The sequence below is a fragment of the Castanea sativa genome, chromosome 1, assembly GCF_040712315.1.
Source record: "Castanea sativa cultivar Marrone di Chiusa Pesio chromosome 1, ASM4071231v1".
NCBI lineage: Eukaryota > Viridiplantae > Streptophyta > Magnoliopsida > Fagales > Fagaceae > Castanea > Castanea sativa.
Genome location: NC_134013.1, coordinates 74,905,826 through 74,927,530, shown reverse-complemented (window position 1 = coordinate 74,927,530; position 21,705 = coordinate 74,905,826). Strand labels below are relative to the sequence as shown.

General features: G+C 34.3%; 2 protein-coding genes across 3 annotated transcripts; both read right to left on the bottom strand.

The window, feature by feature from the left end:
- Positions 1-601: 601 nt before the first annotated feature.
- On the bottom strand, positions 602-9,144 carry LOC142612460 (VIN3-like protein 1). Its single transcript, XM_075784553.1, has 5 exons — positions 8,967-9,144; positions 7,848-7,917; positions 3,247-3,877; positions 2,387-2,697; positions 602-2,287 (listed from the first exon to the last, which is right to left on the bottom strand). Exons 2-5 carry the CDS (start codon positions 7,882-7,884, stop codon positions 1,095-1,097), a joined length of 2,172 nt encoding a protein of 723 aa, XP_075640668.1. The 5' UTR covers positions 7,885-7,917; positions 8,967-9,144; the 3' UTR covers positions 602-1,094.
- A 6,733-nt stretch (positions 9,145-15,877) lies between these two features.
- LOC142612445 (uncharacterized) lies at positions 15,878-19,459 on the bottom strand. Of its 2 annotated transcripts, none has more exons than XM_075784540.1 (2): positions 18,794-19,459; positions 15,878-16,143 (listed from the first exon to the last, which is right to left on the bottom strand). In XM_075784540.1, exon 1 carries the CDS (start codon positions 19,436-19,438, stop codon positions 18,803-18,805), a length of 636 nt encoding a protein of 211 aa, XP_075640655.1. In that variant the 5' UTR covers positions 19,439-19,459; the 3' UTR covers positions 15,878-16,143; positions 18,794-18,802. The 2 variants fall into 2 exon arrangements, with proteins under 2 accessions (XP_075640655.1, XP_075640661.1); XM_075784546.1 differs by having other exon boundaries at positions 15,878-16,175; positions 18,794-19,440.
- Between the last annotated feature and the right edge of the window lie 2,246 nt (positions 19,460-21,705).

Below are 21,705 nucleotides of genomic sequence, written 5' to 3'. Positions count from 1 at the left end.
AAAGAGAATTTCAGTGGGAGAAAATATCTTACGAGACCGGTTTATAAAGCGCACCCCATTGTTCTTTGTCTAACCATTGCCTGCATGAACCGATCAACCTGCCATTGGTGAATTGACAAATCCATCCCTCGTATCGTGGGCACGTTCGAGGTCAAATGAGTAATGTTAGAATCCGCTTCTTTTTTTTCTTTTTCTTTTTTTTCTCAATTGGTTGCAAAGTCAAAAATTGTAATAGGTGTAATATTATTTTCACATAAATCTCTCACTTAATTTTTTTTATTATGTAGTAATCACAATTTATTACCTCAAAAAGCTCTGTCAAATAGACTTATTATTTCGCCAAAAGACTTGTAACTGAATTCGCACGTGTGTTTCTCAACCAAAAAAAAATAGGCTTATTATTTTCAAATCCCCCAACCCCTTTCCCGAGAGAGAGAGAGAGAGGAAAATATATATATATAAAAGAAAGGAAGAAAGATGAAACTAAAATATGCAATGAGTTACACTGTCCCCGAAGAAAAGACTGGAACCAGGATTTTCTTTTCCCCTGATATGTGAAACCCGAGATGCAGTGCTACTTTGCTCCAAAAATCAGGAAATTGCAAGAAATTCCTCTATTGTTTCCGAATCCTCAATTCAATGAAAAAATGGAAAGTACAGACTAAGCGATAGATAACAAAGACTATGACAACGAAGAAGGTAACTTAATCATGTAAATTCAGGATCGATTCCATGTACCCTTCTTCAATTTAAAGAGGGAAAATGATGAAGTAATTATACATGTATCCTCCATGATTGAATAATGCAGCTACTTCAATGTAATTAGAATAAAATAGGAAATGGAATATGCCTTCTACAGCACGAAACCTTAAGTGCTAGGCCCCCTTCCAAGAATCATCAGGAACTGTCTCCGCAATCAGCAACTCAAATCTTTTAGCCGGACAACCGTGATAAAAATGAATCACTTCTGATGGTAACTAAGAAAAAATGCCTGTATAAAGAACGGCGAAAACAATCAGGGCTAATTTATCGCAGGAAAAAATTAAACATGAAGCAAATTAACAATCCTGTAAATCAGACTGCTGCGCCCTTATTTAATGCCACAGCTTACTACAGAATCCATTTCGTTGCCTCTTGCTGTATATAACATCTGAAAAGGTGTCAACCAACTGGCCTGCTAAGCTACTCAGATCATCATTCAGTGTTTGAATGAATGTGTTGACCACCCTACGTTCTTGTTCTGTTGATCTCAAGCTAAACCACGTTAACAATTTCAATCTAAATTCCTGTTTAATGTGACCTCTGCATTCCAGCAATCGGATTATCTTCACACAGTACTCAAAGCTCTCATCTAAGCAACATGAACTATTGGGGTTTCGGAATGGAGACCCGTTTATCAAAGTGCTGTCACAATCATGTGTCTCTTCGTTAGAGTTTGCAGCCCTATTCCTGCAAAACTCTGCCCGCGAATCAACAGCTGGGACTTCCACAGCTCGCCCATGTGTCCATGTCTGTGAGTCGCCACTACCATGTGATCTAGCTAAACCATTCTTCTCTAAGTCATGAGAAGCAGCATCATCATCTGCCTCAACCGCCTGCTGCAAAGTGCATCCATTATCTTCATCCCTGGAGGACTCAAATGGAGGGGTGAGCTCTTCATTCAAATCTGGCACTGAAACGACATTCAAGTCAAGCCCACGCAAAACAAAAGGTGACCTTTCTTCAAGAGATTCAGGCTTGATCACTTTTGTTACTTCACAGCATTTTTCCACCTCTGGACTGCAAAACCCATCAAGGCAGCCTTGCTCTTGAGCCCAAGCAAGACGCAGGATCTTTCCAAGGTCTCGAACCTTAAATCCAGAAGAACCATCTGCTGTTGTATTATTGAGCTCCCTTTTGGGACTAGAAGAACTGCCTCCAATGTGGGGATTCTCTTTCTTATGGTTCATGGCAACTGCTAAATTGGAATTCTTGTTAAGTATCTCAACACTATTGGTGAAACACTTGGCCTCAGAGTGACCCAAGTCACCAGCATCTGTATACGAAATTATCCGAAAGGTATATTCTGTGCAGGGCTGCAGATTAGAGATCATAATCCTTCTCTGAGCTTTTGGAAATACACAAATGGGGTCTTTTGTGTGTGTCTCTTCTCTACTTTTGCAATACCAGAGCTTGTAGCCCTTAATATCATCAGATGATGCATTAGACAGTTCGATCAAGATAATCACAACAGATGATGATGTTACATCTTCAAAAAAGAATTTGCAAGCAGCAGGAAGTGAATCTTCTGCAAAGGAAACCAACAAAATCTATTAGTAAGTAAATTTTGTATAGGCATTTCAAACAATTAGAAAGACAAAGAAGACCAATTAGTAGGTTTCCCTACCTCTGCAATTTGGATTCGCATTTGAAACAGTGGCCAGCCATTCATCTGCTTTCTCGGTTGCAAGAGAACAGAGTTTCTGCACGTCACCTGCAATAGAGAGTCTGCTGACAATGCCACGTGCCATCTTGGCAGATATGCCATTCACTAGACCCACTTCAGTTTCTAGTTTAGCCTTTGCATCTTTTACAATCTCATGCAACTCTTTAAACCTGGACGTCCCTTCCAAGAGCCTGTAACTCAAGTATATCCTATAACAGAGTACATCAACACGGCGAGCATCCTTTGCTATCATTAGCTGCTTCTTCCAACAACTGCCAGATGAAATCATATCATTCCCATCAGCCCAGGGATAAAAATCAATTACCAGAACAAAAAAGAATAACTTGTAGCCAATGCTCTATATTTTTTCCATTATACATGGATTCCATCTCAATATAGATCGGAGAGAAGATCTCCTATTCACCAGCCACTTAAGTTCACTAAGGCCCAGTGTATCTCATAGAAATCAATCCAGCAAAGAAATTCACTGGCAGCAATAGCTATTGTGATGCCAAATGATCATCTTAGTGCTAAACAAACAGTTCAAAGATCACTCCATAGAAGTCCTACTAAAAGTTTAAAAAAATAACAAATAACCAATTCATCTAAAAAGAAAGAGGGGGGTGGGGGAGGGGGGGGGGGGAGAGAGAGAGAGAGAGAAAGAGCTGTCAAGCATATCACGGAGAATGGCAACAATTAACTAGGTGCCTGAACAAAAATTGATTCAGCTCAGTGACAACTTCCAGAGAAAAGGCTAGTAAACAGCCTGTCAAGATCAACAATTTCATACCCAACTCAAGAGATGCAAGAAAATTACATACCCAAGTATCCCTGAAACTTTGCCACAAGCAGCACAGCAATAACTACCATCTAGCTGCATCAATTGCCCAAGATCAACAACCCCCACTTTTTCATGTTGAAGGGCACACTCAATGTGACAAGATAACCCACAGGAGTCTCCCTGACCAGGTTCAGATGAGCATACCAACCAAAGACTGGGATCCTTATTGTCATCAAATAGGTGACAGATACAGCATGAGCACCTCTTGCAAAATGTGTCATCTATGGATAGAACAGCTCTACAAGCAGAATTTTTACAGATCCATGAGTTCAAATTTCCAAAATCTGAAGACTGTTGTGGAGATGATGGGAGTCGCATGGGATTTTCCCCCTTCCGATGTTGCTTTTTAGAAGACTGATTGTTTGAACTAGAAGAGGTTTTTCTTGAGTCCTGTTTCTTGATGGTCTTGTTATTAGTCTTATGAAGTTCAGTCATTTTGCTTTTCGATGAGTTTTTCCTTTCCTTATCAAAACATGTTCGAAGAAGTTCCTTTTTTGGACCAGATTTCAGAAACTCTTGGAGGAGTTCTGGACTTCTTGAAGCATCATCTGAGTGCCCATTTTTCTCTGGGGTGCTTTGCACACTGGAAGAAAGGCTCTGAACACCAGAAACTATACAGGAAAAAGAAACCAACTAAGAATATCAGTAAGTCTTTGACGGGAACAAATACTATAAACAAATTTGAGCCAAATACAAACCTTAAATGCATAAAACCATAAAGGTAGGTACTCAAATCTGTAAATTTTCAAAAATCTAAATTTCAAGCACAAATTTGCTGCTTACTTATTTCTATTCACATAACCAATCAGATCGTAATCCAAAATTTTTGTTTCCTGATTAATTTTACTTCTAACTTAACCTTCTTGATCTTTCCACTCAAACACCTCTGTATTTTCATCCCAATTACACCAATCTTATGAGATCATCAAATCATGTTTGCTCTATCAATGGAAGAATACTAGTCCCATTAAATTTTCCATGTACAGTTTCTTAAGTTGAATACAACATAACATCTTGAAAGATAGAATCCCACACATCTACTTCCTTACCCAAAACTTGTTCTAGACCTCTATTGGCAATAGAAAAAGAATACTTAAATAAATACAACACTGAATAAGAAAAAATAAAACCTTTCATTGAGGAAGGGGGTACCCAAATAATCACTCTTTTTGACAAGTAAACAAATTCAGTAAAAAAACGCAAGAAGGGGTGCAACCCTTGTACTTGGGAAGTATGCAAGGTTGAACCACCAGGTCCCAAATAATTATATCATTGTGTCAGCCAAAAATATGAAATATATTTGTCTGCCATTTCACTTGTCTCTTAGACAAGTTAAAACTCTTAAGGAACATGACTGCAAAATATTTTATCAGCCATGTACATGACCTATTAAAATTGCCAAAACCATGTGACACCAGGGAAACCAGTCATCCTAACCAGCAATTAACCAGTTGAGAGCTCACTGCTGAAATCATAGACAGTTGCTAAAAGAACAAACCAACCTGGCTGATCCTAGAAAACAATTATTTCCACAAATCAACATAGTTTATGTTAATTATGGATGAGTTTGGCATCAACTTTTAGCTTTTAGCTTTTATGTACAGCTTTATAAAACCTCACTTTTTCCAGCTTTTTCTCAAATTTTCAAATTTTTTCAAGGTACCATTATACTTTAGCACATTTTCAACAAAAAGTTTTCGGAACGAACACTATACTAGATTGTGGTACATTGATAACCTTTTCATAAGGATACAAATTTCCAAATCCTTTCCACACAACAATAATAAAGATCAAAAAATCCAATTTGAAACCAGATTATCATATCCAATGGTCATTAAAATATATCATACCTTAAAACAGAAAACACTATCAAAAGATTATATTTTATTTCTTATTTCTTGAAATGGAAGGGGAAAACTTCATAAAATGGAACAGAATGAAAAGCAAATAAATTTTTCGATCACATCGACCAGAAAAAATAAAAAACAAAACCAGATCATTTTAAAGCTGATTAAAATTTCTGCATAAAACAGAATCTTACGGAAGCAAACAAAGAAAGATCAGATCATCTCAATTCAAAAAGAACAAAATGATCACATAAACAAGGGGGGAAGTGAAGATTTTACAGAAATTTGGGAACACCTGATCAACAACAGATCCTTCTTTACCATGAGAAGAAAATGGGGAAAAAGATTGAAACTATGGGAGCATCCCAGAAGTGGGCTGCAAGAGACTCAGATTCTTGAAGGAGCAGCCCAATTTGAGATATTCAAGACCCCCAGGGTTCAAAAAGGACTATATATATATATATATATATATATATAGAGAGAGAGAGAGAGAGAGAGAGAGAGAGAGAGAGGGAGAGAGAATTTGTTGACCCAAATTGAAACTCAGTTTTCCATTTAATGGATCTAACAAATTATAACCCAGTTACCGAATCCAAAAGCTGCAATGGGTCAGACCAAAGACTGGTCTATCAACACGCCTACATGTCAATGTAACAACCTGAACTCCTTCATCTGTCTATCCCATTTTATGTTCATAATCCATATAAACAGAAAGTTTGAGGTGTACATAGACATTACTTCAATGGACTGACACTTAAAGAATGAGAGTTCAAATCATTTACAACTTATATGGATGGTGTTGCCCGCACCAACTATCGTTTCCTTTTTTTTTTTTTTTTGATAAGTGACTATCATTTCCATATTTAGCAGTCACTAAGTTCAATAATCAGTTCCATTAGGAATTTTACACAAGACATGAAAATTTCACAAGAGATTTAAAGTTCTAATTTGGCATCTATTTTCTTTGGAAAACTGAAAAAAAAATTCCAGATATATGAATTCATTATATGATAGAAAAGAAACATAATTAAAATCATAAATTTCATTTTGTACTTTTTAAAAATAGAAAGAAAATATTGGGTATCTCATGTATACTTCCTGTGTACTTGGGTTGTGTACTTCTCCATTACTTTAATGATATTACTTACCAAATAATAAAATATTGGATGACAAAGGGGGGCGCAAGATGAAAACAACATCCAAATTTCATACCCTAACTATGAAATTCATTGGACAAATTTGTGACATAATTTCAGGGCCTCTATTGTGGTCATCAAACTAACAATGCAATATATGTTCCAAGATTTAAACATTTCCCCATGATAGACGGATAGTCCACCATAATTAAGACGGTTTCCCTTGCCAATAAGTAACAAGTGCTTCTCTTCATAAAAAGCTTCCTTTGAATGCTGCATGTATTCTGATCAAGAATAGCTTCCTTCGAATCCAACATTTCTCTTACAAATTTTGATCTAACCAGACACCTCCTCCAAAAGGCTTCCTATCTCACTTTGTAATGCATATCATATTTCCATTAACAAGAGTCTTTATTTAAGGCTTCAACTAGATAACTATCACGTCTTTTATTTCTTATTTCTTTAAATGGTACTTTCACATGTATACAATGGGTCTTGAACTCACAAACCTTACCTTCCACTCCATCCCTATAGGAGAATATATGTCCATATGAGCTAGAGCTCAATGCCAATACCCGTCATCTTTTTTGTTTTCACTTCTATTGAGCCCAAAATGTTGAAGCCAACTAAAATTGATACAGTTAATGGATATGTTAATAGCATACCAAAAAAAAAAACAAGTCACAAACATCTTGAGCAACAATCATAAATCAAATTCAATGGCAACCTTTTACTTTCATAACATTAGTTAATTAATAATGCCACCATGGTCAAGCTACTGCACATAAGAAGCAAATTTCCAAAAACTGGGTGAATGAAAGCCTTATCCTGACTTTGGGGGACCAATAGACCTCTTTCTTATTTTGCCAAAAACCCATGTGTAGGACAGAATCAGTTATAAGACAATCCTCTAGTAAGGCTTAATATTTAAAGCAATAAGCGTCGCAGCAAATTCTTGATTCCCTAATCACTATCTCTGAACCTATCAGGAATGCTAAGAGCTTGTTGATTGTGCATCATAACCATTCAAATAAACGAAATTCTAGATTAAAGTAATATTGCAAGCACAAAATTACATTTGACACATGAAATTATTTTTTCAGCATTCATGATACAAGGCAACATAAATGTAACAATGTTCATAAAGGTACACCACAACTAAGAGAAACAAAAGAAATTGAATACTAACTAAGAGAAGTAGCTACAATAACTACCACCGCATACCCTTAGTGTGATAGTCACTCCACAAGAATAAGTACTTATATGGTGTAAAGGACAAGGGTCAGGGTTCAAGTCTCCAAGAGAGAGCCTCACATGCATATACACTTAGATAGGCTAGAGTAGAAATTCTATCTTGTAGAAAAAAAAAATTTTAAAAGCTACAATAACTTAATAATTATACTTCAAAAAACATCACAACATTTAAGTAGAGTACCATAGTGTCATAACACACCATAAATGATAACCACCCACTTCTCTATTTTTTTGACTAGTCGCCACCTATAGTACCAAGCATTAAAAAGGCAATATAAACACAAACAAAAACTTTATACCTATGAAAGAAAAAATAAAACATATAGAATATATCAAAACCATACCTTTAGCTAGAAATTTATCTTCTATATCCATTTTCATTAGCTAAACACAACAACTGAATCAGTGCTCCCTCTGGAAACATAAAAAACACTAAAAACCTTAGCACATACGTACATTAGGACAGTGTTTTAAAAAAAAAACCATATTAGCAAGAAATTTCTATTATTATAGCTAAATCAACGAGGAAAGGTTTTTTTTTTTTTTTAAAGGAAATTAAAAAAAAAAATTTGTTTATTGCAAGGCTAAATATTTCATCTTTATAGTCTAGCTAAATAAATAAACCAAAAATTCCATTCTCACTGAGTTGCTTTAGCTGAGTACAGTTTCTATGAAAAGAAAGAAAAAGCCAGAAGCATAGGAATCAAGTATTTATTTCAGGTTCTGTGATCAAATTAAGCTAAAGAAACAAATTTTGGCTTTCCAAGCAACAATGCAGATCCTGAATTCAACAAAATGATACAGAATTACAATGCAATGCTACAAAAATTTAGTATTTGAAAATTCGCAACAACAAAAATAATTGGAATCAAGAATAAGAATTTAGAAAACAGAAATTCATAAAACAAGAAAAGTAAACCAAACAAAAAAACTACTACTACTTTTGCTTTATAAGAAAGTCAAATACTCTCATACATATTGAACGCAGCCAAAAAAAAATTAATTAGCTCTCCATCGTATTGTCAAGCAGAATTCAAATACAAGAGTAAGCTTTACTATTGACTCCTTCAAACACTACTAAAAGAAAACACTTTCGAAAAACAAAAACAATAAAAATTTTATTTTTTAAAAAATAAACCAAATTCATCGTAATGTAACTGAAAGCAGTAAAACTTAAGAGTATTTAACATTCTTCCTCATATACATTGTGTGAGCTAACGGAAAAATAAATAAATAAAAATTTTCTGTGAATAAAACAAATAACTTAATACGCGAATTTAAACATAGAGAATGATTATGATTAAAAAATTTTAAGAAATTTGAAAGTAAATTATAATTTTTGACAAAACAAGAAGAACGGATCTGAGCACAGAAAGTGTCCAAAATTCGCGAAAAATTTAAAAAAATCGGGTTTCGTAAAACAACGAAAACAAAAACGAATCTGTAAAAAACGAAAAAAATACCTGTGGATTAGAATGGGAGCGAATCTAGGGTTTCGAAACGCCAGAGCCGAAGAATTCGCTCGGAGAAAGAGAGCATGAAATATCCAAAAGCGTGAGAGAAAGAGAGAAAGAAACTTCTTCGTTTTTGTTAGTTGTTGGTTTAAGAAAGAGAGAGAGAGAGAGAGAGAGAGAGAGAGGGGGGGGGCTTGTACGAGTTGTTCACGTTTTGTGTGAGAGACTGGGGATGGGAAGCGGTGAGCAAGTCACGCGCGTATGAGGCGCGTTGAGGAGAGGAGGAGTTAGGTTAGTTTGAAAGGAAAGCGAGTGTTGGTTTCTGTTGTGCATAATAAAAAAGTACATAAAGCACGGCCTCGTGTTGTGATTGGTTGGTGTTAAAAAATGCAGTTCAGGCGCGTCGAAGTGACATTTGTGCGTATTTATTTATTAAATAATTTGTACACCACTTTTCTGATTTTTTTTAATAATTATTTTGTTCATCGAGGTTTTGTTGGAAAATTAATGTGTAATCAGGGCCACGTCATTTTAGCATTTACTTTTTTTTTTTGAAAGGACATTTTAGCATTTACTGCATGCGTATTCCCATTTTGATGAATTGATTTAGACCGTTGGATCCAGGAAAAAGTAGTATTTACTATTTAGGAAGCCATCTTATCAAACTCCCAAAAATAAGAGAACCACCGCGTTAACATCGCTAATGGTTACACTAAAGGCATTAATTTAAAAATTATTTTTAAAAGTATTTTAAGAAAAAATATATTTTTTTGATAATTTTATATATTTTCAATAATACTAAAGTTAAAAGTTTTCTAATATGGTTTATTAACCTTATAGGCACCATTAACATAACTCATTATTATTTCACAGATTTTTCAAGTATAGAATTTTGACACAGATGCGTGGTATCATTTGATACTAAATAATTAGTTCAGATCTAGCCCTTGAAAAATGAACACCTAAATTTATGATATGCTTAGATGTCAATCAATGATTAGTAGTTAGTACACCCTAATTCATTTTTTCCATGAAGTAAAGTGCTAAAGTTCCTAATCCAATCACATGTTAACATCTAAGCACAATTAAGTGTAGATTAGGGTGTGTTCAGAAGCAGGCCGCCTCGGGAAACTTCTTCTTTTTTTTTTTTGGTTTTGGAACGTTGACCAATGATTTTTTTTCCCCCTTTAATTCCTTAGCTTCGACGAAGGGAATGATTTAATTAGGAATTTTGATTAAAATATGCTCATGTTTTTCATACTAAAAAAATAAAAGTTTTAATAAGAATGCGTTTGGATCCAAGTCTGCGTCCCACGTCCACGTTTTGCTTCCCTTTTTTTTTTTTTTTTTTTTTAACCCAGCCGCAGTGTTTGACTATTCAGCCATGAACAGTGCACAAATGCACTGTTCATGGGTCCCACAAATTTCACTTTTTAACAACTTTTTCATTAAAAATGGGTCCCACAGTACTATTCACACATTTAAAAATTATTTTGCTACAGTGTTTTCAATTTTCAGTTTTCAGTTTCAGCAAAATAAGTTCTATCCAAACGGACTCTAAGTGTGAAGTGTCACAAAGAATCTTGAAAGTTTCGAAGAGAATCAGTCAGCAAAATGTGCATGTCAAAACATGGGGTTTAGGTACCTCTTATTTTTATAATTATGAATGAATGACTGAGTCAGTAACACTTTTGTGTGCTTTTCTACACCGAATTGCACTTTGGGTAACTTGAGAAACCGTCCTTATAGCGTCATTGGTGGGCGTGAGTGAATTGACAAGTCTGGAGGGTCAGGAATTCGTGGGGCTGGCTGCTTATGGATCTGCCGTGCTGTTGCATGTTGTACTAAGTCACTTGGAACTTGGAAGGTCGGATCCTAATAGTCTCTGCGAAATCCAGCTCCTCCTACAGGTCCTCGCTTTGTGCCAACGTGTAATGCTTGAATTTTCAGCATTGCCCGCCAAAGCTGCCACTTTCTTGGTTCGTTCATATTGACGCAAGATAATAGAGCCAAAAATGGTGTCCACCCACCCAACTTGTGTATTGGGTTGATCAATATGATAAGTCGAAGCTATCTTATTTGACCTTAAGGATATGTTTGGCTCCACCCAAAGAAAGGGAAACGAAAGGAAAAAGGAAAATATCTTCCTTTATTTGTTTGTATGTAGGATGGAAATGAATTGAAACAAATTTTTTTCTCTTGTTTGGTTTTCAAAGAGAGTGAAAAAGAAAATAATTAAATAATTGGTTTTACTTATTTATTTATATATATATATATATATATATATATAGTATGTTCCTTAATTTGAGATCTATTGCGGTGACATGCATAATCGCATAGGATAAACAACAAGATTTCACATCAGCTGGCACGGTTTGCTAAAGAGTTCACACATGACTTGGTATGGATAGAAAGGCCTAAATATAAATTTTGAAATGTAAATTGCCAAAATAAAAACAGTCTCAAACTTAAAAACTAAAAATGTATTTCATTCCATTTAGTATGCAATTATATTTTAATTGTTTTAATTATGCTTTTGCATTTAGGATTGGTTTAAGCATGTCTTGGTTCAATATATTGTCAATAAATTGTTAGGAAAAAAATTGTTTTATATAATGTTTATATGGCTTATGAATCATGGAGCACATAAAATTTTTCCTCATAAAAGAGACTATCAAGTATCAACAGTTTTTAACTTTTACATTTTTCTAGATTTAAAAAGTTAAATTACAATAAATATTATTATTAATCCATCTTATGTATTGGTAATATTAGTTAGATGTAATAATATTGCATTTAACAAATCCTGAATTTAGATTAATATATTAAAGTAATAGCATTTTTTTATTGAAATCAAATAAAGTAATAATTTGTACTTGTGAAAGAACTCTTTTCAATTTTCTAACTATTTGTTTTTTTAGAATCAATTTTGTAACTATTTTATAATCAACTTTTTACTATTCAAATATTAATCTACCATGTCATTAATGAGCAAACAATGTGTTTGAATTTGACCAGGTGAACGAGAAAGTTTGGGAACACAATTTTTGTGCCATAAATTTTGTCACAATTTCGATGTATTCAACTCCAAGTGATGGAGAAAGTGTGGTAGATCTGTGTGAAAGTGTTTGTCCACCACTCATAGTTGACCACCTCAATAAATTGTAACAAATGGTGTGGTTCTAGAAGTACACTAAGGCTCCATTTGTTTCGACTAAAAATTATTTGACTATAAAATATTTTCATGCGAAGGGGTTGCCAAGGAAGGATTGCGGTCATTGGAGTGATGGTTGTGGCGGAGTTGGGTGGGTGGGTCATAGAGAGAGAAAGAGAGAGAGGTAGGGTTGCCAAAGTTGTGTTGAGGTAGTGCCAAACTACCGGGGTGGTGGTGCCAGTCATGGGTGGGCTATGATTGGTCTTCGATAGTGGTGGGTCGGTCGATGGGAGAGAGAGAGAGAGAGTTGGTGGCATTGGTGGTTGTGGGTAGGTCATGGTGGTAATGGGTGGGGTGAGAGAGAGAAAGCGGCTAGTATATTTTTATGAAATTGTTTTACGAAGTGAGAAAAACACAAAATAATTTATGTATCAAAGTGGGTACAGTCAATTTATAAATATCTTCAAGCTGAACATTATTTTCAACTTGACCAAATACCCAAAAATGAAAAAAAAAATATATATATATATATATATATATATCAATCGAAAGAAACATAACCTAAGTGAATGGACAAGCTTTCTAACTAATCAGAATATAGAATTTTCCACTTTGAACTGGACTTTTATATAGTTCAAAAATACATCTAAACCTTACGTTTAATAAGAAAAAATTTCCCTTCAAAAAAAATAATAAGAAAAAACTTGAGGACAACCCAGTCAAAATATGTTTCCAACTCCACTTAAAATGCCTATAAAATATGACATTTTCCTACAAATCCATATCTTCAAAACAAACTTATCCAAAATTTTCATTAACTGATTATTTTTTATATTAACTCTCAAATTAATATTTATGCTGTCAAATTAATCCATTTTAATTAAATAACATTAAAATGCTCCAACATTCAGCAATGGACAGATATCTTGATTGATCCCCCTTTAAGGCTTGCAGAGGATAACAAGGATAAAATGAAGTTTGTCTATTTGGTGCATTCGTTTTAGAGATGATTTGGAAATGTAAGAATCATGTTGTTCATGAAGGAAGTGTGTTTTATGTTGAAGATCTTTTGAGAAGTTTATTCAAAGTTTTCGATGAACATTGGAGCTGTAGAAAAACCAGTACATTCACGCCCTAATGAGCAAGATTATCGATTTGGCAAAAACCAGCCCAAGATCAGTTAAAGATGAATTGTGATGCAGCTATTGGGACGGAGCACTCATATTTAGCAGTAGTAGCTAGAGATTGGAGATAGAATTTGGTTTTTGCTTGCTCAAAAAAAGTGAATACTTAGGTCCCTGAAGCCAAAGCTTTTCTACGGGCTGTGCAGTTAGCAAGCCAAATGCAGTTTAAGAATGTGATAATTGAGGGTGATTCTAAGAATTGTGTCGAAGCAGTGACTAACAACTCCAGTTCAGTGCACTGGAGAATTGCTAACTTTGTTCGTAAAGTCAGATTGCTTTCAGCAAGCTTTGACTAGCTGGAGTTTATGTGGGTGTATAGGAATGCAAATAAATTAAGCTACTCATGTCTTGGCAAAGTAGTCTCTATCAAACTTCTGTTCCTGGCGATTTTGTTGATGGGATGGGTCCTTCTCATTTTGTTGATATTATTAGTAAGGTGGAAAGAACAACTTGGGTGTGGCTAAGATGGAGGGAGTGAGTGAATATTGTATTTTTCCTTTTGTCTTTTCCTTTTGGCAATAACATTTTTTATTCGAGAAAAAAAAAAGAAAAAAAAGAAAAAAGAAAACATTGTAAGTAAAATTACTTTACTTTTTTTTCTTAACCAAAAAAAAAAAAAAAAAATTTACTTTACTACAACATAATACTAAGTCATACTAACTAAATACATGTAGATAATTATTTATGAAAATGTAGAGAATGCTTGTTTTATATATATATGATAAGTAGTGATTGGTGGAACATAAAGTGGTATACAAAAAAAAAATACAAAAGATTTGGACTCCACAATAATTGAATTCGAGCATCTTCCCTTTTTACTAATACCATCGTACATATATACCCAATCTAACTCTCCTGGCAAGTGATTCTCAAAAAATAAAATTAAAAATTAACTCTTCTGGCAAGAGAATCAAACCCGGAGCTTAATAAAAAAATTGACTGTCTCCCTCCATTGGATAGTGATGAAAAAAAGGGAGGGGACGATGAGGCTGCTCAAGGTCCCCACCAAAACCAATTCTCCCACTTTATAAAAGGGATGGATTATTAATAAAAAACTTTAATTACATTTTTCAACTTTCATATTTTGTTTTCAACTTTCCCTCTCCCGTCCCCTTCGGTCCATCCTTTGCATTGTCTATCCTCTCATCGGTGATAATGCAGTCCAAGACAACACAAAGAAAGAGAGGAGGTGAGTAATTCAGTTGTCTATTGGAAAGGGTTTGTCTTCTATTAGAATAAAAGCAAGTAAAATAGACCTATTAGTATTATATATGGAAAAGGCTTTTCTATTTATTTTAAAAGAAAAAAAGGACAAATCATTAGTTGGATATAAATAACATCCTACACACACCAAATAATAATTAACAACTAACAACAACCAAGTTTTTATTTCAAAATTTTAACGGTTAAGGATACCTCATGAAATGTGCCAAATGTCAATGTTAGATTCCAAACCCCAAAAAAGAGGATTATAGTGAGTTGACAATAGTATAAAATTTAGCCACTTTTTTTATGAATGATTCCATTATAGATACACATTTTAAACCAAAATGTGCATAAAATGTGCCATCTCTGCGTAATGAAATAATGGTAAAAATAATGAGTATTAAGGAAAAAAAAAAGTAAAAATAATGAACAAAACTTTTTTTTTTCTTACTAAGACTTTGAACAAATAGCATGATCTGTCACTGGTAAGAAGTTCTTCATGTCACTGAAGAGAAGAGTTAGCGATGACAAACAGGGTCACTGCCCTCCAATTTAAATTTTCTCCTCTTTCTCTTTTTGATAAAAAATTCATTCTTCCTTGTTAAGACATAAAAAACGTTCTGGTTGTATGCTGTGCAACATGCACACTAAATAACTCAAATAGTTCTAAAGCATGGCATGATTTAACGCAAATGAAAGTGACAACCTCCAATCATTCTCGAGCTATAAATTATCCTTTTATATAACGTTTTCAATAAGCCACGAGATCCAATCACGACAGTAAATTGCTTCAATCGATCCCTATTAAGACATGATTGAGAAATGATAATGTTTCCTATAATCCTATTCTAAAACTCTAGTGAGGCAATGATCAACCGCACCTATAAAAAAATCCATAAAAACTTGGTCACATTTTATTTTCCTCAAATCAAAACCCATTACTTCACCCAAAAATATTTAAAAACCTTTACTTTATATCTTAAACTTTATTTAGTCTAATATTATTAATTTAAAAGCATTTCTCCTCCCATCCTCCTTTGTCTCCAAACTGTGCCCCCCCACCTGTAAGACCCACAGACTCACAAAATACTGCCTCCAACAACAACAGAACAGTAGGCAGGCAACACAAACAAAGTGCATGTTACTACGCAAGTTCCTTTTGATACGTATCACTAATTTTGAGTTATTTTTATACACTAGTGTTCTCCTCCTAACTTCAAAAGTGGAAAAAGCGATCATTCAATTTTTAACCCATCTTTATTCTTAAAGTCTCTTACTTTACTTTAGGATATATGTATATAAAAATTAACAAGCAATCAAAACTAACCGCAATTTAGCTCCACGTGGCAAATTTGGTGGCCACGGAGTGCACTTCATTTTCTTAATTAAAGATAATATATATTAAAGACGAGGAAAACCCTCTGTTCATTACCAAGAAAAAGTAACACATAACTACAGAAGCACCGAGGCATCTACTGCACAATATAAAAGTCTAGGAGCATTTTGAGGTTATTACAATCTAGTGATTTACAGTCAAATATTAGATGCTACAAGCACCAAATACTTTGGTTCGATAAGTACTTCAACCTTATGTGCGGATACTATCACATAATTTAAGTCCAATAAAGCAGCAATAGATGCCCTGCAGAGGAGAGAGACCAATTAAAAGGAAGTCTGCTGCCAATTGATCCAAAAAAAAAAAAAAACAACAACAAAGGTTTAGCATTGTAGAAGTCAACTAGTTAACTATTCTATTACCCAAAAGCTGAAGAACCTACATAGAGTGATAAAAGCTTCACATTTGGATACAGAGAATTAGAAGGATTCGCCTAGTTTTTAATTAGCATTAAAAAAGATAGCTTGAAGGAAAAACAAAATCAAGGAAAATCTGAAAGATTTTAGGCAATAAGCACAAAGTAAGAACTAAGAAACCCTTTCAATGATTTTTTTTCCCCGTTTAAAAGCAGGAATAATGACTTCTGGGACCAAGCTAAGGTCTTGAAGATTAATTGAATTTGAGCCCCCATATTCATATCAATTTGAACTTATCAAAAAAGAATTCATATCATTTCAAACCTCTAGCTCTTAGTTTCATTAAAAACAAGGTTGTTTTGATCTAAATGTACTTGGTCAGTGCTGCATGCATGTACAGCAGTATCCTACGGGCACAAAAACTAAGTCGCCAGCTTTGAGATTTCACAAACAATTGAACAACAACTCAAACTTTCTATGAAGTGTTTCAGAACCCTAAATAAATAGAATCTAGAAAGTGCCTACATCAAAGTGCACCATACTGCATGAGCCTCCATAACCATCTAAAGAAAAGAACAAGGTGAAAAATATTCCTACCAACAATGGGTTAAATTAATAGGATTTTAGAAGTTCATGGTTAGATTTGAAACAAACAAAACTATAAGGTTTAATTTATAGCAATTATAAACTTCAGAGTTTAATTTGAAACTTTTGAAATTAAAAGGTTCAAATATTTAATCTGAAAGACTGAAATGACCTAAAGTGTAGCGCTTAATATGTACTTTTCCAGTTTTCCCACAATTTAAAATATTTTCATTATATATAATTTATTTGTCTACTTATTAGTTGCTGGGGTAGTTGAGTTCATCAAATCTAGCTGTGAAACTCCAGTAATTGTTTGGAATTTCTGTCATTGACATATGGTTGAGACTAGTATACACTTTTGGCAGATGCATCCAAGTAACAAAAGTTCTTTTGTAGGCACCAGACTTTTATAAAGACAGCAATAATAAATGAAACAGCAAACAGGAAAGTTGAGCATAAGTATGATATCACAATACAAGACCAAACAAGAAATAACAAAAAGGTCTAGAATTGCATAATCCAGATTAAACAAATAATAACAGATAACAGATCCACAAAACAAAAATCCTCTAAGACAAATAGCATGGCTGAAAATGCTATTTTACTATATTCACAGGAAGTAACACAAAAAGAACTCATCAGCATATATGAACACCAAAAAAAAAAATATATATATATATATATATATAAAACAAAAGACAAATCATATCTTAAATCATACTAGTGCTATCTAAGAGGCTCGAAGAAATCTCTCATCATATCTTAAATTATGAAAGGCTTAAATTATGCTAAGCCTTTTAGATAGCACTAGTATATCAAATCATCAATAAACGTCGTACCTATTGCACAAAACTCCTACTCCTTTGTTGGACACTAAGAGAGGTTATTGGTAAGAACTAAGAATTCTTTCCTCCAATTTTGTATCAAATCACCAATAGTCTAGAATGGCTAATATCCAAGAGCTCACTAAATTAAAATCGTCAGAGAGTTTTTCTAATTGCATTCATAGCTTCCATTTATATATTGCTTTTAGTAATTCATTCAAGATTCATAACCCAAAAATTTCATATCCAATATCCAATTATATAATATTGGCGATTCAAGCAATCCCATAGCTTTTGGGTTCCTTTGGTTTTGCAGAATCTTTATAGATTCCTAGAATTATATTCTCACCATTTGGTTCATTACTCAGCATTCACAAATTCCTGGGAATGAACCATGCCTACGTTTGATTAAAACACCATAATCCCAGTAATAATTATATAATACACACATATATCTTGAGAAAGACTGATGCTAGGAATATTATACATTTTACTATATTTGCCTTACAAACTGATGTGTCACCATTTAAACATTTATTTAATATGATGTTGAATTGAAGTGAAACTTTGTAAGCTTTTTGTAGTAAGATTAGTAGTGACATTAGCAATTTCCCATAATTAAAAACCTAACCACCCTTTTCAATCTTTTAATTTCAAAAAAAATAAAGAATAAATAACCAACCTTTAACCAAACAAAAACAAAAAGAAAGAAAAAAAAAAAGTACAACTAGCAAACACTTTATAACCCTAAAGCATATTGACAAATTTGGGAACTTTCCAGCAATGTTTTTATTTGCAAATAGGGAATTACTCTGTAAAAGAACATATTCGATTCAAACACATGCCTAGTAAACGAAAATTAAAACAAAAACAAAAAAGACAGCAACTATTTGTTCATGCTATATAGAATATTCGGGAATAATCGAGATACATAGAGCACAATTCGATTCAATCAATTTTTATACTTTAAATCAATAATTACTAATTAATAATTATCACTCAGAGATAATAATTCAATACTAATCATAACGCACAACACATACTTTAGTCTTGAATTTCTCTGATCAATCCAAAACCCTAATTAAGAGCGAATTGAATTGAATTGAATTGGATTGGGATTTGAATTCATACCTCACTCACTCAAGAAGAGGAGTGTTTGCCTTCGCAATCGGGGCTCTCGTCGAAGTTCTTGGAGGGGTACTTGGCGGTGACCATGCCGACCTCGAACACCAAGTCATCGCCGGTGGATCGGATCCCGGTGATGGACCACCAGCTGAACAACGCACGGACCCGAATCCCGTCGAGCTCAGCGATCTTACCCGAAACGATCTTTCCCCTGACGGTCTTGGAATAGGTGGCGAGGTAGTTGTCCGGCGGGAGAGTGATCTTGCAGTCGCCGCCGAGCTCGACGGAGAAGTCGCCGGAGGTCTTGTTTATGGAGTAGCCATGGACTGAGGAGGGTAAGAGTCCGACTGGGAAGCCGTAATTGGTGAGCTCAGTGTGGGCCGCGGATAGGGATTGGGTCGGTTTCGGGTTCGGGTCGGAAATTTGGGCAGAGATGGGTATGAGGAGGATGAGAAGGGCGAGGGTGGAGAAGCAGAAGAAGAGGGATTTGGCGGTCATGGCGTTGAGTTTTGAGTTTTGAGTTTGACTGACCGCTGAGAGAAGAATGCCGTGTTGTGTTGTGTTTGTATTTTTGTTTTCCGTGTTTTTCGTGCTTATGATTCCGCTTTGCTGGCTCTGGTTGCGTAGGGCCTGTAGGCAACTCGGTGGCATGCTTGTGAGCAAGAGAAGAAATAGGTAAGAAATATTAAAACGACGTCGCAACAGGTCTATTGTTTTTAAATTACTAACGGGAATTCCTCGTTTGACATTTACAACACGACAGTAATTTTTTCTTTGCGACGGGACTATGATGGCTGTAATGTAAAGAGTTTGTTGAACGTACATGATTAGAGCATCCACCTCAAAGATTATAAAAATTTTAATATTTAGCATTTCAAAAAATTACTTTATAATATTTATTATCTTACTTTATAATAGACTCAACATTAAAACTTCTATTTTTTTTAGAACTCCAGTTAAATATTATTTCTTTATTTTTTTTATTCATTTTTTGTTTTTATTTTTTTCATCCTCTCTCCCTCTTGGTCTCAGTGTCTCTCTCTCTTTGTCAACCCAGCAATCCTACCCACCGCCGGCCACCGGCCACCAGCCACCACAAAGATCAAAGACCCACGCCAATCAAGTCAATGACCCATGTCGATCAAGTCGATGACCACGTCGATAAAATCGACGATCTACGCCGATAAAGTCGATGATACATGCCAGTCAAATCGATAATCCACGAACCCAGACCCACACTGATCAAGTCGATGACCATGCCGATTAAGAGGGCGTTCCACCCTGGTTAAGTCAATGATCCACAAACCTAGACCCACAAAATCAAATCACCCCGCCGAACCACAACCATCAGACCATTGAACCATCAAACCACGACCCACGACCATCGTCGGACCACAAACATCGGGAGAAATAAGAGAGAAGTGAGAGAGGAAAGAGAAGAGATAAGTGAGAGTTGGTAAGAATATAATTATTATTATTATTTTACAATCCAACTACAATGAGCTGTTATTGATAACAGCTCACTATAGCTCAGTACTAAATTTTTTAAGATTTAGCATGTTTGATGAAAGTGTGTTTTTATTATTTGAGGTGCTAAAAATGCTAAAAAAAATACCATTAAGTATTTTTAGACATGGGTAAGACTACACTGTCTATTTTCTACAATCAATGTTAAATTCATATAATTTTTCATGCATATACACACGCTACACGAAATAATTATAACAAGAATTAGCTAGACATGGGTAAGACTACATCACCTCTTTTCTACAATAAATATTAAATTTAGATCATTGTTCATACATATACACACACATGTAGTGTGCAACGCACAGGACTTAAACTTGGTAGGGTGAAACTCACTCAAGTTTCAATACTTTCTTTAATGCTTTCAATGACAAAAATTAAATTATCATGGGAGTCTCTTTCTACTTCAAATTTTTAAATGTTTAATAGTTTAGATTGTCCTTAATTATTGAATTGAGGTTTCACTTAAACATGATTTCAATTATTGTTTTGGATAATTTTTAACTATTAAATTCAAGGGTTTTCCATTTAAATATATGTGATTAATTAAGCCTTAAAGTTCAATGTGTTATTGAAAATCATTATATATATATATATATATATATATATATATATATATATATATTAGGTACTTCTACCATCTTCCATTCAATTATGTGTGTGTGTATGCATTTTATGATACATTAGTTTCACATAACATGCATTCATTATGTAACTTAAAAGTAAAATATTCATTTATTTTTATTATTCATTTAAAGTAAATTAATAAAAAAATTATTTATATATAAATTTTGATCAAGTCGTGCATCACAGGGTCATAATACTAATTATAAGAAAACTTGTGCAGGACAGGCAAATAAAAAATAAAAAAAAAGGAACGTGAAATTTTTGCAATCCTAAGAGCATTCTTATCAAAGGTGCAAAAAATACTTAATGCTATTTTTTTTAGCATTTTTAGCATCTCAAATGATGAAAACACACTTACATCAAACATGCTAAATCTTAAAAAAATTAGCATTGAGTTACAGTGAGCTGTTATCAATAACAGCTCACTGTAGCTGGATTGTAAAAAATAAATAAATAAATCTCACCAACTCTCACTTCTCTCTCCCGATGGTTGTGGTCCAGCAATGGTCGATGGTCTGATGGTTGTGGTTCGGCAGGGTGGTTTGATTTTGTGGGTCTGGGTTCGTGGATCATTGACTTGATTGACGTGGATTGTCGACTTGATCGACATGGATTGTCGAGTTGATTGGCGTGGTTATCAACTTGATTAGTGTGGGTCTGGGTTCGTGGATTATCAACTTGACTAACGTGTATCATCAACTTAACCAGTGTGGATCATTTACTTTATCGGCGTGGTCATCGACTTTATCGGCATGGGTCATTGA